The following is an 18,653-nucleotide window of genomic DNA, read 5'->3' as shown; positions in this document are numbered from 1 at the left end:
AGCCTCGACGGTGTTTGTGGGGTAGAAATTATTTTAGTGCTCTCCATTCTTCTACTCCTTCCCTCACATTCTACCCAACCATTTGACAAAGACATCAACGACGGGAGCTTGCTGGCGAAGGCATCAACGGAATTCCGGCGTCCGAACCCCTGGTCTTCCTCCCTCTTCCACTCGTAGTCAAAACAACACAGAAAAAGAAGGCGAAGAGTAGCCACCGGAGTTTGCTGGTAAAGGCATCAACTGGTTTTCTTTCTATTCATTTACATCACTAAAATCCGCGAAATTTCTTAATTTAGACCAAAAAGATGGTAGGACGGGAAATTTGCAAGTCCTGCATAAGTCCTCATCAGACAACCCCCAAATAAAACTCCACGCATGTCGGATCGTGACCGCGGGTAGGGGGCCTCCCGCGTTCATGTCTTAGAATTTGCAGGACCACGCTGCCTACTGCTCCTTCTCGTCGCCCTTTCCACGAGACCACAACGAGCTGCTTCTTCCCTCCCCTCCACGAGAAAGATCGCAGTGGCACACTCTCATTCGCGTCGCCCTCTCTGCTAGAAAGCCCGCATCAGGCGTTCCTCTCAAGGTAATATTTTTTGATTCACGTGTGTGCACCGATCTCCCCAACTCTGAGTTCCGATCTTACCTCTTCCCGCATCCCGATTTCAACTCCTCCCGCATCCAGCCTTCCCAAATTCCTCAACTTTTGTTTTTTGATGCTTGCTTGTTTTTTTAGGCTTGCATACAATTAATAGTAATTTGAATAGTGGCAATGCGCCAAATTCCTTGAAATAGGTGGAGTTCAGTTATGGAACGATAGAGCAAGGTAGCAAAGATTTATGTTTAAATTACTAATGTCAAGTACTCACAGAGTCCTGAAGTGTTTATTTAAGCAAAATAAAAAAGAGGAAGAAGTTTGGCATTTGAATATTTGCTTATTCTTAATTTGGTTGGAAGAAATGTTGATTCAACATGTAAGAAGCCAGCCAAAACGTAAGGTTGATAATCTTGATACCAACATCATCTTGATTTTGTAGTAGAATTGACATAGGAAATGTCCAGTAGATGCAACTAGTAAGCTAAATCGTTGATATTGTTGATCAGAGGATGTTTGAACCTTGGCACCCAGTTTGCGGCACCTAGGCACCAGGTTCTCGATTCGATTTAAGCAACTTAAACCGCCTAGGTTAGGTCTTTTTCACGTGACTTTCTTCCCCAACTCCTCACTGGCGATGTAGGGGCGATCCTTAGGAATTCCTTTCTCCTTGTTTTGAGCTCGATCTCGAGGGTTTGAAGGGTGAAAATAATCTTCATGAGATAAATTTCATCACTTTAAGCTTGCATTTTCCTTTTCATCCGGGAATTTGATAAGATTTTGGGGAAACTGCGAAGAAGAGGAAGAGAGAGAGGGGAGAGCTGATTCACCTCTTAACTAGCATATTGATTGCATTCCTATCATTTGTAAGCTCATTTTTTGCCTTAGCTATCATTGTTCTTATTTTTCATGGCCCTCAAAACATATGCCAGCAAAGGTAAAGCTTCATTTGGCAACAAGAAGTTCATTAACTCTAAAGCTCAGGAGAGGTATAATGAACACTTAGTGCCAAAGAATCTATTTGCTGAGCTGGGCTTCACTAGCCTCGAATAGGTTCAACCAAGGTGGTCACTACAACTTTCAATTTTTGTTTCATAGGCTTGACATCGAGTGCCAAATATTATTTTATTTCATCAAAATTTTTACAATCACATCAAATCTAGCACTAATATTAATTTCTTATGTGAAATACATGTTTTTATTTTTACATTATTACTATAAAATGTTATATCAATCCCTCAAATTGTTTTTAGGAATAAATAATCATGCTAAGTGAAAATTTCCCATATTTTCGATGGTCAAGGAGGCCGGGCGACTTTAATTTGTGTATATAAATTGCTTCCTTCATGCCGGGCAGTCGACGGTTGCTCTCTGGCTCGTAGGAGGCGGAGTAAAGACTCCCCGTAACACGCGCCGCACGTGCCAGCGTTCTCCTGTTGCTCTCTCCAGCCACGGTGGGAAGAGCTGAGCCTAGGGTTTCTCCAATGAATCATTCCGCGTGAACAAGGAAGATAGGGAAGAAGGGTTTTGTTTCAATTTTGCTTCCCATCTCGCCCTAATTCTTATACTCTCCAGTTCTTTTGGAATAGGTGAGTGCTGCTTCTTTCCGCTTCTTGGATCCTTTGGTAGTGTTACGTATTAGTTCCATTCCGGCCTCTAGGGTTTAAAATGGTGGTAGTTTGTTCTCGTGTTACATCTTTAGGGTTTAATCTGTCTTTTATGTGAAGTTTCTTTGTTTGGTTTGGAAGTTGGGAATTCAGAAGCGGAGCTGTTTGTGTTTTTTGCCCGACTTTGTGCTGCTTCCGTAATTCCAGTTTATTAATTCTTTAAGCCAACTTGTAGTCGAACTTAAAGCGTCGAGTGGTTTCATTGCGGTGTTTTGTATTTGGTGAAGCATTGAAGATGCTTATTCTTTCTTCGCTAATTATATTTAATCCAGCTGTATTGTTCAATCTGAACTCAGGAAACTGAATTGTAGTTTTTTATGGTTATGAATTGTTTGTTATTTCTGTTTCTTTGGTCAAAATTTGTCTTTTTTTCTGTATAAATTGTTTAGGGAGGATATGGAACTTATTGTCATTAATTAAGTCCAGTTTTGAACTACTTTTGCGAGATATGGAAAGGCTAATGAGCTTAGTTTTACTATAGAAACTTAGAGCCATTAATGAGCTCTGGTTTTGAACTACTTTCTTAGGTCAACATCCTATCAGAAATCAGCATGAATAGATGAAGAATGAGGATTCATATAGCTGACCAAAATAATTGTGATAACGGCTAGTGAAGTTTACGACAAGGACTAGTCAACTTTAGGAAGAGTAGTTGAATATTTTACCATTCATTAAATTTTGGCTAAAATGGAAATTCAACTCTGACCTATTATTATATTTCCTGGTAAAAGTTTCCTCTTGTCTTCCCAAACCAGCCTAATTTTGGTAGCTTTTGGGTTGTACTTTGTAGTCCACATGCAACTGAATGCTAATACCTCACGGCATAGCAAATTCTGAGCAAAGAAATCAATGTAAGTGACAGTCTTATAAACATTTGTTATGCAAGAATATTTGGAAACAACTATGATATATAACCCAAATTATTATCATGAAATACAAAAATATACTTTTTGATTAATGAACTAAATACAAGCTTTGGAGTGAATTGTCAAATAAACAAGATGTATGTTAGACAAATATGGTCATGAAAACAAGATGACATATGCTATTTGGTGTCCCAACCACTGCTTGATAGCCTATAAATATTTTTGAAGAGTTGCTTATAATTTAAAACCACGTCTTCAATTCTTTGATCTTGTACTCAAGATTTATTTGCTTATTTAAATGCTTGATTATTTTGTCATAAGTATATTGTATGGGAAGTTTATCAAACACTTTATACCCTATGTTGCTCTATAATAGTTTAACAAGAACCTTATCATTCCCATCATCTCAATTGCAACCCCTTATTTATTAGAGTTTTACCTTTTCCTTTCCATTGTTGTTCAAGGGTAGGTAGGACAATATTTTTTGCGGTACTATTCGCCTACAACCCAAATTATTCACCTTTCCTCAAATCATTCTCACCTTGTTCTTATTATAAGTGAAGGTTCTTTCCCATGTTTCAAAAAGTGATTGCGTTGACATTACTATCCTATACCAGGTTAACTTGGTTAAAATAATAACTTTGAGCACAATTTTGTGACGCCATCAATATGAATGCTTTCCTTGCTCACTGGCATTGAAAGAAAAATATGTGATGTTATGATGCAAAAACAAATTAGATGAGTTATTGTAAACTAGTATGAATTTTTTGCTTATCAAAGCTAGACATCATTGACCAACCATATGAAGAAATCTTTTGATAATAAGGATGCAATAAGCAATGAGCTTTGCTATTTAATTAGTCACCTTATATAAATTACCTTTTTGGAACCTAATTAGAAAAGATAAATAACCACCATTACATGTAAAATAGAGGCATGTTTGTAACTTATTCAAGGAAAAATTGAAGCACGACATGCTAGAGAAATATAAATACAAAATATAAATACCTAGAGAAATATAAATAACAAATTCAATGACATTAGAGGGAAAATAGCTGCCTTTTTTGCTTTTGACTAACTACGTGTACCTCAAATCACAAACTATGCTATGTAGGAAATTTGGAAAGTGTTGAGAGAAAAGTTATGGGATCAGGCTGCATAAATAGGCTAAGCGATAGGCTGGTCAACAACCGTGAATTATGACCATATGATGCATGTCATGGCTAGAAAGAGTAAAAATTATTGCTCATTTTAAATGAGATGTAACATTCTTTATACTTTTTGGAACCAACCCAACATTGCATCTATATTGCAAGCAAATCACATTATTGTACTATAGGGAACAAACAAGTCTTTATATAATGTAATATTAAGTTCAATGATAGTAAAAAAGTCTGGGCATATTTGTCTATTACCACAATGCTCACCTCTTGGCCAGCCTATTGGTGCACCTGTTGGAGGTCAACAACATCTGTTTGATGAGACCTACAATTCTTCCTAGTTACTTGATTCACTTATTTTAGCACTCACTAAATGAGCTAGTTTTATTAGCTATTTTAGCAATCGTTTCCACATTTCAATTATTTTAGGAAGCTAGTTTTAGGATACAGTGTTTCTGGTGCTATTTATTATGAGATGTACAAAATCATATAGCATGTAAAAATTTAAAGTTCTTACTCTTAATTTTAGCAAGTATTCATTAATATTATGAAAAGAAAAATGAAAAAAAAAATTTAGATGACAATTTAACATTTTTCTACTATAAACAATGCATAGAGTTTAAGAACCATAATAAAGGCATTGTAAATAAATTAAAATCATGCATGAAAAATCTGAGTTGTATCGAAATTAAATAAAACCATTCATTTATTCAAATCAATAACAAGTTTTAGAGAAATCAAATAAATTAAGGAAAAAATACCTAGTCAAGCCTTTTTGCTTTTAGAAGGAAATAATCTCTCTAAAAGATCTTTAAGCATTGAGGGGATAACACATTAACACAGAGTTTTTATTGTAATCAAAATAGAATGTCTTTGCTAAAAGCCAAATGCTCATTTCTATAAACAAATCAATTGGATTTTCACTTATGTTGAGGATGCAACCTAAAAAATTCTTGACTCCTGATACTAAACAACAAAAATCTCCGAAATCTGCAATTGAAGACCCCAATGATATGAAAAACGCAAGGCATACCATAAAAGTGATATGATTGCCTTTATAGTATAAGCGTTCACTCGAGCGACGTGTAGGATTGAAAAAATAGCTGTCATTTTTTAAATTATCTAATTATGAGACATACCCTTAAAGATTAGCAAGTGATACTCATCACATTATATTATAAGCGCTTGCTTAAGGAAGTGGAAGAGAGTGGCGAGGGGTCTGGAAAGTAGTTTTTGCTTATTAATTTATTTAATCATGAGTTATTCGAGTAAAGACTTTGAAATTATTGTCGTCATATTATATTATGTTGGGCAAAATCATAAATTTTATGCTCATTGCATTTAAACTTTGAAATTTTACTAAGTATGTTATTTGAATGAGTGCAATTAAAATTCTTAATTTTAGTAGCTTGTTTATATTAGCTTTAATCTAATCTTCTTTGCTATTTTTATATGTTTATTATCAATAACATCCTTTTTTATCTTTTGATATATAAATCTCAATCAATTCTCTGTTTTCTTTTTAATTTTTTGGAGTTGCACTCTTTATTGTCAAGTTCTATTGCTTCTAGACTTACCATTCTTGGGCATATTTTTTATCATCTTATTTTCAAGGGTATATACTTGTTTATTGTGATGTTGATATTCTTTTCGTATACCATATTAATTTGTTTTTATATAACTCGCCTTTATATTTGACATCTTTTAACAAAGCGCTCGCTTGGGCGCATTAGGCGGTGGATGAGATATTATAGATTTTTCTATCCTAAGCGCTAAACAACATTGACGGTCCCATTTTTATCGTTGAAAATTTGTTATAGATTTAGTAAGGTTTCTCATTAAAAGGACTCGTTCCTATTAGATAGAAAATCATAGGCTAAATAGAATAAGAAAGAATCAAACAATAGAAAGGAACCAAGAAATGAACCACTCTATTACTATTTTAAATGGAGAACCAGGAGAAAGGCGTTGCATCAATTTGCTTTGATTAACAATATTATCTGCAATGAATTATTTAGTTGACGTTTTGCACATATATCTAAGCATAGACCTTGGATTTTATACATAAATATCCATAAATGATTAAATAAAGTATGTATCTGTGATGTCAGTTAGTGGATATGATTTTATTTTCAATAATCCTCACAAGATTAGCATGATTATTTGAAATGTGTGTTGGCGATGTCTTGAATGTGAGTTTCTAAAAAGAAGAACAAATAAGAGAAGAATTCAAGGCATTGGTTGCTACTTCATGATATAAAGTTAAGATGGATACATGAAAAATTGGAATAATACCATGATTTTGGGGATTTGAAGTTGTTAAGCATTTGTTCTAAATTCTTGCATGTCTTTATATGGTCTTTTTTTTTCTCGTTGTTAATTTATATGGATTTTGTAGGAAATCTTTCCAGGCTGTGACACATTATTACTTTATCATATGGTTTGAATTCTTTATTTCTTCAATTCACATTTTTAGTAGACTTATATTTCACATAATTCAACATTTTTGTGAATATTTCTTTGTAGATCATGCATTATACAAATGGATAATTCAATAAGACAATATGATGAAAACATTAAAATATTTGCATCTTTATGAGAATTTTCAACTTAGGCATGATTGTAATGTTAAAAATAAACGTATGATTGCAATCTATCTTACTTTTGTCTTAGTTGTAAGATATGATCAATGCTGAGCTTTATCAACATTTCTAATGTCATCAATGACCATTTTGGTAATTATGTAAAAAGAGCTGATGAAGGTCGATCTGAGCTTGGAGTAGAGCCCTTATACTTTCATGATTGTATTTTTTTTCCTATTATTGGGTAATCCACTTGTTTTTTCTGAATGTTCTTTTAGGTAATCCACTTGTAATTCAATTATAGTTTCATATATTTTAATTTTGACTTTACTTTTATATTTCTACTTATTTAGAAAATGAAGTAAAGTTCAAGAATTACATACATTAAAAATACCTATGAATTCTATATAATGTCAGCAAATTGGTATTTCAGACGGCTGTCCACAAAAAGCACTTTTAAAACTGTATTTTTCAAATAGACCAATTGCTTCTGAAACACTAGATTTTGAGCAACAGATTTTTCACAGCAGCTTTTGAACTGAAATTTTATGTAGCTATAGCCGAAACAAACACACCCTTAAGCACCATGAGGATTGTTGTTCAAAGCTTTGGTTGCTCTTCCATTTTTATATCACTAGTTCTGTTAGTTTTATTCTTACAACGTCAATTTTAGAACGATGGTGGTCATAGAACCAGCAATCGAACCTGAAGTGGAGGAGGAGGCATCTACAAGCCGCCATAAACCAAGGTCGGCATCGACAGATACGGTGGAGTCAGCAGAGCCCCTAACTCCGGAAGAGGGATCAGCAAGCGAAGATGAACGGTTTGAGGACGCTTTAACGGAAGAGCAGCTAAACGAGGTAAAATATTGAATATGACATACCACCCACCTCTTCTGTTTTACATATCTAATACCTATATTTTATTTTATACACTTATACTACTTAAATCTTTAATATCACATAAAAATACCACTATTTTATTTTTAAAAAAAATGAAATACACCTTTTCATGCACAGGTAACCTAATATTTGTGTAAAAATTGAAGTTTGTGTTGGATATGTAAATACTTAGGAATTAAGTGGTATTTATGTAAATCTTCCTAATTTTTATCATGGTTGCCTGTCCAATTTCTTGATGCTCGGTCTTGATCAATTATTTCTGATTCAGGTTGCATTTTTAAAATTTGGATGCATTTGTTGTAGTTTTGAAACTCATTTGAACTTTCTATAACGAGAGTTTTTCTAATGATTTTAACCATATTACTGTTAGATTCAACACCTATTTTGACATAAGAAGACCTGATTAGATCATTAAGTAGTTTTATTAATATGCTCTTCTTCAAATGACGTTGTCGCTTTACATGGTCTTAGGATCTTTTCACAACTGAATGGGATGATCTTCCATGGTTTTTATGTAGATTTAACTGCCATCAAAGTAGACGAGGTATATGCTTTTGAAAGTATGGAACAAATCAAAACTATCCTTGAAGTGCTTGGCTTATTTGTTAACCTTAAAGGCACCATTCCACTAATTGAGTTTATCCTTTGGTATGATGACTTTTTTCCACTCATACTTAATTTGAATTTAATTGGGAACACTGTGAAGACAATCTCTGGAGAGTTCCACATGCCCAACACGTCTCTTCGTATGGATATTGGACAGCTATATATGATTTTAAATCAAGGTTGTGCTGCATCAATCTTATCGCATAAAATCAACTGCATTAGTTCTGCTCATGTATTAAAGACCAAGGGACGAAGATAAAGTGATTTTTCATTAACATCACTTTATGGATTATGAGCACTTGCTGGAGCATTTTTTATGCTAAGAATTGGCATGGTATCTTTGGTTTTCATAACCAAAGAAGTAAACTTTGGGGTCGCCTCTAGGTTTGCTCTTGATGCTGTTAAGTAACTAGTATTTTGTCAACCTGCCCTTATCTCTAGCTTTCTTCTTCTATTAGTATTTTGAGCATGAATTGAAACCAGAAATCATTTAGCATGGTAAAAAATGGATCAGAAGTACAACAATAATTGTAAACAGTGACAAGTATTCAATGGATGGCAGCATTTGGCCATTACACGAACAATCAAAATAGGAAACGGAATGGTTTTTTTTTTTTTTTTATTTGGCATAGATCGATACTATTACATGGCTGGCTTAAAATTTGTTGCTGCAGAAAATTTAAGTAGAATAAGCACTAACAAAAAATCAAACATCTAATCAGATTAATCAAGAGTTACGGTCTTCAGCAAACTTTTTTTGTGTCCCGCTTTTTCTAAGTTTCAATATGGATGAGTCCTCATTTGGAAATCAAGAGTTACAGTCTCCACCAAACTTTTTTTGTGTCTCGCTGTTTTCTAATTTCAATTAGGGGTGTAAATGAGCCGAACACGGGCGAGCCCAGGCTCAACCCGGGGTCGTTTGCTTAGCGAGCCGAACACGAGCCGTTCACGAACAAACTCGTTTTGACAACCCTAATCAGATAGCCATAAGATGTTAAGGATTGGGACAATATTTAACAATTATTGTTTATATTAAAACATCATTTGAATCTTATCTAATAAATTTTATTCTATTTTCTTAATTAATACTTATAATTGATTATAAATCTTTATAGCCTTGTAGTCAACTAAGTTTTTTAAAAATACTACTCATCAAAGATATTTATAGCCTTGTAGTCACACACACACACACACACACACACGTATTTCGTGCCAAAATGAGCCGAACATGAGCTGTTTGCGATCAACGAGCCGTTTTGACAGCCCTAATTTCAATGTGGAATAGTCCTCATTTGGAAATTAGGAAAGTTAACTGTGGCGTATATGATATGATAGCTTAATAGCTGTAAGTTGGCAAAGTTTAATATGTACAAAATTAAATTATATGGCCTTACATGTCTTGTTTTTTTAACGTGGAACTCTATATGCAAGTTATGAATATTTTTCAGAAAGCATTGAACCAAGCAAATAATGCTAAAGCAGAAGGAAATAAGCTATTCGGGTCTGGACTATATGACGAGGCATTATCACAATATGAATCTGCTTTGCAAATTGCTTCTGAAGTTCCTTCTTCTGAAGAAGTTCGATCAATGTGCCATGCAAATCGGGCTGTTTGCTTCTCAAAATTGGTATTATTCCATTTAATTTTATTGGAAAAATCTGTTCCAGTAATAGTGTGTTTTTCCTTCAACTGTATATTAACTGGTTTAATTACCATAATTGCATATTTAATCAATATAATTTTAATCGGAAAAGGCCAAAATTAGCAGAAGCATATAAGCTCTTTACATTTGTGAGGAAATCTTGCTGACTATCTCGTGTTCTTTTGCTGTGAGTGCTTAAATTTGAAGGTTTTTCTCAATAGCAGAAGCTCTTTAGGTATTCTAAGGATCTTTGTTGTGTACATTACATCCAATCACCATGGGTTTTTTTTTTTCAATTTGCAGGCATTTATCACTTGCTATTTTGCATGTCTAAAATGACAACATGCTAGTTGCCGTCCTTCTAGATTTGTTATTCATGAGTTTCTAAATATTAATTATACAGTGCGATTTAAAAAAGAAAAATTATCAATACTGTGTGGAAATTTAGGGAAGCTAAATAGCAAGAATGCAGGAGGAAGAAGGGGGAAAGAAGAAGGGTTACCAATTGCCTTCGTCAATGGTTTCTGGTAGGAGGAGAATGGAAGGAATATAATTACCGAATGGGAGAGTTTTGGGACCCCTTTGTTCCCCCTTCGCTCTGCTTCTATCATTTGAGAGATGGAGACGGGAGGGTGACGCAAGATGCTGAGACCTCTTTGTTTCGCTTGAAGGATCAAAGCAACTTGTTATCCCATTGAACGACAATCCAAGCCGGTTCGATCCCGGTTTTTGCTTTGGCAGATTCAATTAGCCAACTGGACCGGTAGAGGAGCAGGTTCGCGGTCTAACCTGTTGAACCGGCCGGTCCAGTACGGTTTTCACAACATTGGTTGCCACCACCAAACGTCGTGGATGGTGACTCGTCCCCATCCGGGAACCTCAAAGGGAGGACTAGCCCTCACGAAATTCAAATGAACAAAAAACTCTTAATACAATAAACTACCACATATTTATAATCAACAAACAACTTAAACCTAATAAAAGCAAACAAATAAAAATGCCCTTTCTGCCATAAGAAGTGGGTGGCAACCCTAGCCCTAAGAGAAGGCCGACCGGCCCTCTCCCACTTGGAGCGAACTGGTCTAGGGTCCTCTCCCCGTCCCACGTCAATGATACTTTCTAGCTAATCTGCATACCTTAAATTCCTATATACCTCTTTCCAATCTTCTTATTTTCTTCTTGATTTATCCCTCTTTACATTCAAAACGTCCTAGCAAAATTAATTTGCAAATTAAAGACCAAACCAAAGGTTTACCAAATTGCAGTTGAAAGTTTAGGTCAATCCTTACCTCAGATTTGGAATAAAATTAATGGGAACAACTCTAATCTGGATTCCCATCACCATGTTCGTACTTGACCGTCAACTCACTCTCTGTTTTGCCGTTGCTTGTTAATTCTCTTTCACTCTTCCTTTCTTTCTCACCTGCTTTTGGTCTCTCTTACTTTTTATCGCTTGCTCTTGGTCTTCCTCTCACCATTGCTCGCTCGCTCTTTTTCTCAACTTCTTTGTCTAGCTCTCCTTGTGGTTGTGTGTGTGTGTGTGTCAGATTTGATCCCTTAACCATCTGTCTTTGTCAATCGTTTTAGCAAGAATCAACACTGTTACTATTGAAGTTTTTAAATAGGAGATGTTATTTGGCAGACTTATGGTGTTTGGCTAAATCTTTTGAGATTTTTTGAGTTGGTATTCATTAATACAGTATCTGGACTATCTTCATTCTTTAGAGTCACAGATATGCTCCGTTAGAGTTGTCTTCACCTCTTTAAAGAGGTAAAGGTATGTGGGGTTTGGCTTTTCTGTGAAGCGCCTTTTGCAATTTTAATGGTGATATCAAACATGAGAAGGTTGTAGCAAAAATTTAAATTTTGTAACGTCACCATCGATTATTTGAGTCTTTGTTAGCATGTGAAGGTTCTAGCAAAAATTTAAATATGTAGTGTGCCCAAAACTTTAGTTATTTTTAGAAGATTTGGAAAATTTGTTAGGTAAACTGCAGGTTCTGTTTGCTTCCTGAAACTTGTTTGTGCATTCAACTAGATCTGGTTTAAAACTACACATGAGGTGAAAGTTTGATGTAGATTGGATATGTTCTATATGGTTGAAAACCGTTAACTTAGTGAAAGATTGCCAAATGTTGCAGGCGCATGAAATATGTGTTTATCTGCTTGATCTATGCTGCATCTGTTTTTCATTGGCCGAGAATAAGCCGAAACTTGAGATAAATTTGGGTTATTATTATTTGATTGCTTAATTTTTATTCTTTTGATATTTATTGTTCCATACAATAGTACCAAGCTCCTGGTTCTTGAATCTTGGAGTCTGCATTTGTAGTATACATTTATTTATTTATTTTGCACTTCTTTGCTCCTCTTACAGATTAGAACACTGATCCTACTTTTTTAGGGGTTTCCAAGGCTTTCCCAATGTGATTCAAACAAAAGATTCTCGTAGTTACCTGTTTTGTCTTATAGGTTGCCATTTATATTTGAAATACTTCTTTTTAACTTCAAGTTAATTAAGCATTTTTTTAAATTGGCTTTCTGTTGCTCTAAAAGGATGCTTTTTCTCTAATCTAATTATATTCTGAAACTATATAGGGAAAATATGATGATGCCATTAAAGAATCTAACAAAGCATTGGAGTTAAATCCTTCTTATGTTAAAGCTCTATTTAGAAGGGGGGAGGCTCATGAAAAGCTTGAGCACTATGAGGAGGCCATTGCTGGTAAGCTTCAATAAAGTTGTGTTGCTTCTCATGTTTCTGTTATTTGCTATTTTCTGATCCCTTTAGGATAGTCATGTGTTTGTTCACAACCTTTATTGTTTTGTTCTGGTTTGAACTTTTAAATGTATCCAGACATGAAGAAGATCATTGAGTTGGATCCTTCGTATGAGCAAGCAACAAGGAATATAAGGCGGCTGGAGCCATTGGCAACAGAGAAGCGAGAGAAAATGAAGGAAGAGATGATTGGTAAAATTAGGATATTTAATGATTTCTTGAGCTCAGTTATAGTTCTTTATCTGCAATTAGATGTATTCTACTAATCTTTTGGTGTATATGTTACAATTATTTGTATATTTCCAAACCATATAAGCATATTTTTCATTATTTTATCCTCACTAAATGATATTTTCACAGTTTTTTTTTTAATTTTTATTTTTTTGTTATTCGTGTGCCATGTATGCATCTTAAAGTCCTTGTTTATTGTTGGTTTTACTTGTCCAACAATGATTTTAGTTATTATTTAATTCCCAGCCCAATAAGGCAGTTCCAACATACATATAGCTGGCCTTAGCTCCATTTTGTGAAACCTTACTTTCACCATGATATTCTCTGAAGGGATACTATTCGTATGGCACTTCTCTATTTAAATCACCAAATCTAAACTTTATGAATAATTTCCTCCCCGCCCCCCCACTCCTATCTCTTAGAGAGAGAGAGAGAGAGAGAGAGAGAGAGAGAGAGAGAGAGAGAGAGAGCATATAACATTTCATTTAATCTTTTAGTAATCTTTATCATACAAATTCTAAACCTTTTAGTGTAATGTATATTTTAATACCTACATTACTTCACCTCATCAGCAGTTCAATGGAAGAATCAGTAGCTGCAGTTTTATAACTACATGTTCTACCTATGCTTGGTGGAAATCTCTGGTCACATTCCGCTATTTAATAAATATACATTTTTATTCATCGAGCACATAGAATAAACAAAATTTTATCCTCTTAATTGATGCAGGAAAATTGAAAGACATGGGAAACAGTATATTGGGGAGATTTGGAATGAGCGTCGACAACTTCAAAGCAGTGAAAGACCCCAATACAGGCTCATATTCCATCTCCTTCCAGCGCTAGCTACTTGGTATGCTATTCGCGGAACCAGATTCACATAAAAGCCTTAAAATGCATTTATTACTGAAGTAAGGGCACCTTTCTGTAAAATTTGTATTGATTCATACAAACTTTTCACCCTTTATATTTGAAGGGAGGCTATTTTTTTTATTTTGAACTTGTGACCTTAAGACTATAATATTTTCAATAGAATTCATTGCTTGGGGTTCTTTATGAGTAAAAGCCATTTTCATGAAATATTTTTTAAGCAAATTTCATGAAATCATCAAAATCATGTTCTACACATGCAGCTGTGCATGTCAAATGATAGTAGTTAAGCAAAAAAACAATCATTACTAATGATGTATTAGATTATTAAGGTGGCATTAATAGGTCAGACTTCTTCTGGATGTAATTTGTAAAGGTGACCTTGAAAAGTTTTTAAGGTTAATAAACATGGTTAGATTGTTTGAATCCATGTGAGCTGGATTTGTTAGTATAAAGTATTCTAGGGTGCTATTTAATGATTTGCTAAATAATTTTTTAATAAGTTAGTTATTTTGTGAAAATCATTGTGATTAAGATGGTTAGCCTAATGTAGAGGCTAGTCGCTTGGAGGATGAACTTGATGATGCAATTCATGGTCTCAAGTGAAGATTCAAGCAAGTAGAATATGTTTAGCTAGCTTAGAATGTGAGTTATTTTAGTACTCTCTATAGTTGACCAAGTAAATCATACAAAAAATCTCAAGCTTGAATTGATTTAAATCATGTCTCTAAATTAGTGTGAATTTATTTATGTATTTATCATTTTATTTATTTATTATTTACATAAACTATAATCAATTGTAATCACATGCTAAAAAGCTTTTCCTCTTAAAATTGTTCACTAATTTATTAAACTTAACAGGAGTTCACTAATTTAGTAATCATCATCCAATATGTATTTACATATATGAAATTGATTTACTATTTAAATATTTTTATATGATAATTGTATTGTTTTAATAAATCAAATAAAAAATCATTTTATGATTTCAAAAGAGCTCATCTATATTAACAAAATATACCTCTATTAGTAAGACTAATGTTCTCACTCAACCGCAAATAATCTCAATAATAAAGTAGATATCATCATCCAACATATATTTACATACATAAAATTAATTTATATTTTAAATGTTTTTATACCATGATCATATTGTTTCATAAATCAAATAAAATATAATCATTTATGATGTCAAAAGAGTTCATCTATATCAACAAAAGATGTCTTTATAAGTACGATTAACGTCCTCATTCCACCGTAACATTATATTTTTTTAACAAAATATGTTACAGTAATTTTGTGAGAAAAAAACCTAGTAGACTATACAAAACCCTGCAACTATATTCAATGCATGAAAATAGAATAATATGCTTACTGATAATCATATTATTAAAATAATAAACATATATTGAACAAGTACTATTTATGCTACACTTTTGTGTAGATATCAAATATAGAATATAAATTATGATCAAATTATATTATTTTAGAGTCATGATGTTATAAGATACCATGTTATAGAGCTAATAGTAGTCAATATAACTCATGATATGACATACATGATTATAATTGGTGTTTATCATTACATATATACAACATATGTGAGGTTTTATAACTAATCATGTTATATAATAAAGTTTATTTTTTTGTATAAATTAAAGTAAATGATATGTAGTATTATGTCATATATATCAACAAATTTAGTTAAATGATATTATACATGAGAGTCATTGCCCGCAATGCAATGGCACTCAAATTATATTAAGTCCAAGCTTTATGATAACTGTTGTAAAGTAACCCACTTTTGAAAATTTCTTTTGTATAAGATAACTGTTTTTTGTCAAAATGATTCACAGTAGCCTATCTTTATTACATAGACATATTTCATAACATATATGGTACATTAACATTAATTAATGTCATACCAAGCATTTATCTCATCTTGTTAATTATTGGGCATATAAAATATATTTAAACTAGGAGCAATGGGGTTTATTGAATTTAATGACACAAATTATAAAATGTGAACTACAATAAGCTTTAATGTAGTATTCTACTACGTAGTGATATAATTCTATCAAACTTTAAAATAAATTTATATAACTCAAGTTAGGATATATATCTAAAAAAAAGAAATATTATTTGAAATTTCAATATGATTCTCTAAAAATATATTTAAAAATTATAGCAAAAACATACTAAATATTATATCGTGAAAGTCTCTAAAGAAAGAAGATATATTAATTTTCCTATGTTTTTGCCAAACTAAAAATGAAGAAAACACGCAAGAGTTAACATATTGAAAATAGATGTAGGATAATAATAACTTATCCTAAGCCAAATATTTTTTTTTCAAATTTTTAGCAATGAAAAAATATGTCAAGACCTTCAAACTCATTTTTTTCCCTCTGCTTTTCTGTTCGTTTCTATATGTCATTTTCTTTCTTATATTCTTCTTAGTTTAAATAGAAGAAAATAAAGCTCAAATTTTTTTTCTAGAAAAGGATTAAACTTTTAAAGTTTTCTCTACTTTTAATTTAGTTATTTAATTTTATGACCTAATTTTTATTTTAAATCATTTTAAATTTTATAATGCAAACCAGGCATGACGATGTATGTATGAAAACTTGCGCTTCATGGAGTTAGACTTATATTTATTAATGCAAACTAGGCATGACGATGTATGTATCTAAATGTGCGCTTCACAGATTGAACTTATGTTCTTATGGCAATTAGGTCTTTAGACTTCTAATGCAAGATACAACAACCTATAAAACAACTTATTCATTTGCTTTGAACATATACAAGCTACTCCATTTAGTATAAGTTTATACGGTGGGTGGCTAATATGCGAGTTAACTTAGTATGATTATAGAACTAACGGCAGTGTGACTGTCAATTGAGTTCATTAATGGTAATAAAAATGATTAAATATATCCTCCTCCAAGATGAAAAGCCACTAAGACCCTAAGACATTAGATATAGTGTTGAATGATGGTGAAGAAACCAAGAATAACTAGCATATCCTTATTTATGGAGATGAAGGAGGTAGAATCTAAAGAAAAAAGCAAATGAGGGTAAATTAGTACATTTTTTGAAGAAAGGGAGAATATATGGCTTGAAACTGATAGAGAGATGTGTTAATCCATTCATATGAATTATACAATGAAGATATATACGAGATAGATTTGTTAACACCAAAAATATCCATAGTGGAGACACTCATGACTCATGCACCCGTTAGTTTGGATGAATTCCAATAGTAAAAATGAGGCTTTTAGTACTCACCATAGGATCACTAACTCAGATTTTTTTGAGTGTTTATGCTTGATAATTTATGGTTTATAAACATTTCAGGGATAATTTTATTATTCACAAGTTGTTCACCATCTTCATCTTCATAAGGATTTACATATTTGCTAACTTGTAAGATTTTCTTGCATATATGCTTATACTTTATCTCCCTCTCCCTCTCCCTCTCCCTCTCCCTCTCTCTCCACCTCCCTTAATTTCTCAATCAAACAGGATCATTACATTTGCCTCTCCTATAGGCTCTTCTATGTTTCTCCCTATTATTTAATTCCATTGGCCTCAACTATGATGGTCTCTTTCCCATTTCTTATCAAAAAATGGATTTCCTAAAATACTAAAACTTTTGCTTACTTAATAAAATAAGCATATGCCCCAACTAAAACTTCTATCTTTATATATAATAAAATAAGTATTGAGTAAAAAACAATTATTTACTTTTAATTAATTTAATTTAAACTTTTTATTTGTGATATTTTTATTAGATTTAAATTTCATAGCATTTGTAATTTGGATTTATAAAACATTCTGGGAAAAATAAAATATTTATTATAAATCATATGACAAAATAACAAATTATTATGATTCTTATATTTAATCAGTAATATAAAAGTTATATAAACATTAAAATTATTTTTTAAGACCAGTCAACCAAAATTGGGCTAATTATGACAAAAGATTGATTAGGAATATCTAAAAAAGTCAAAATGTTATATTCCTACTATATTTACATAGCACAAAATTATACAATTTGATTTTGCCAAAAAAAAAAATGTACAAAATTTTACTATAAACTCTATTAAAATCATTTTAAATAATAAGTAAAATAAATAAATTAATTAAAAATATACAAATTTTTAAAATTATCATAAAAAATTTGAGAAGAATAAACTAACTCAAAATTTTAAAACTAACAATATTGGTCATAAATTAGAATGAGAAAAGTTAAACATATTTTTAACATTGTTAATTTGTTCCTTATATAAGAAAAAAATTATGACTCATACATTGTCTCACTTTGAAATTCCTTGTGTTTTGAAAGTTCAAAAGATTCTAAATTATTATTCAAATTATAAGTGAGTATATTTATTCTTATTAATAAAATATGGATAAAATCATGACCATAATAAAAAAGTGACTGAATGATCCCTTCTTTGGGTACTTAATTTATTAATCAAGGTTAGTCAAAATTTAATGGTGGTGATGTGATGGCGTTCTATCAATTATTATATGGGATAGGGTATTTTCTAGGAAAATAAAATTTAATAATTTGCAATAAAGGATGACAAGAGAGTTGACATATATAAACAATAAGAGAGACAAAAGCAATTCCAAGTTGGTTAGTGTATCATATTTATGGACTTTATAAAATTGTGTGATAAATCATATTTTTCTGTGAAAGGAAACTGTTTATTTAGGTCACAACAATTTTGATAATTCCATA

At 32.3% G+C, this 18,653-nt stretch overlaps 1 protein-coding gene across 2 annotated transcripts; it reads left to right on the top strand.

Annotated features, from left to right (window-relative positions):
* Nucleotides 1-1,902: 1,902 nt before the first annotated feature.
* LOC110031696 (tetratricopeptide repeat protein 1) lies at nucleotides 1,903-14,095 on the top strand. 2 transcript variants are annotated; one of them, XM_020735037.1, is made up of 6 exons: nucleotides 1,903-2,184; nucleotides 7,532-7,730; nucleotides 9,827-10,006; nucleotides 12,620-12,746; nucleotides 12,879-12,992; nucleotides 13,761-14,095. In XM_020735037.1, exons 2-6 carry the CDS (start codon nucleotides 7,548-7,550, stop codon nucleotides 13,874-13,876), a joined length of 720 nt encoding a protein of 239 aa, XP_020590696.1. In that variant the 5' UTR covers nucleotides 1,903-2,184; nucleotides 7,532-7,547; the 3' UTR covers nucleotides 13,877-14,095. The 2 variants fall into 2 exon arrangements, with proteins under 2 accessions (XP_020590696.1, XP_020590695.1); XM_020735036.1 differs by having other exon boundaries at nucleotides 1,904-2,184; nucleotides 7,544-7,730.
* The last annotated feature ends 4,558 nt before the right edge of the window (nucleotides 14,096-18,653 follow it).

This window comes from Phalaenopsis equestris, unplaced genomic scaffold, assembly GCF_001263595.1.
Source record: "Phalaenopsis equestris unplaced genomic scaffold, ASM126359v1 Scaffold000840, whole genome shotgun sequence".
NCBI lineage: Eukaryota > Viridiplantae > Streptophyta > Magnoliopsida > Asparagales > Orchidaceae > Phalaenopsis > Phalaenopsis equestris.
This window is presented reverse-complemented; position numbering and strand designations above follow the sequence as displayed.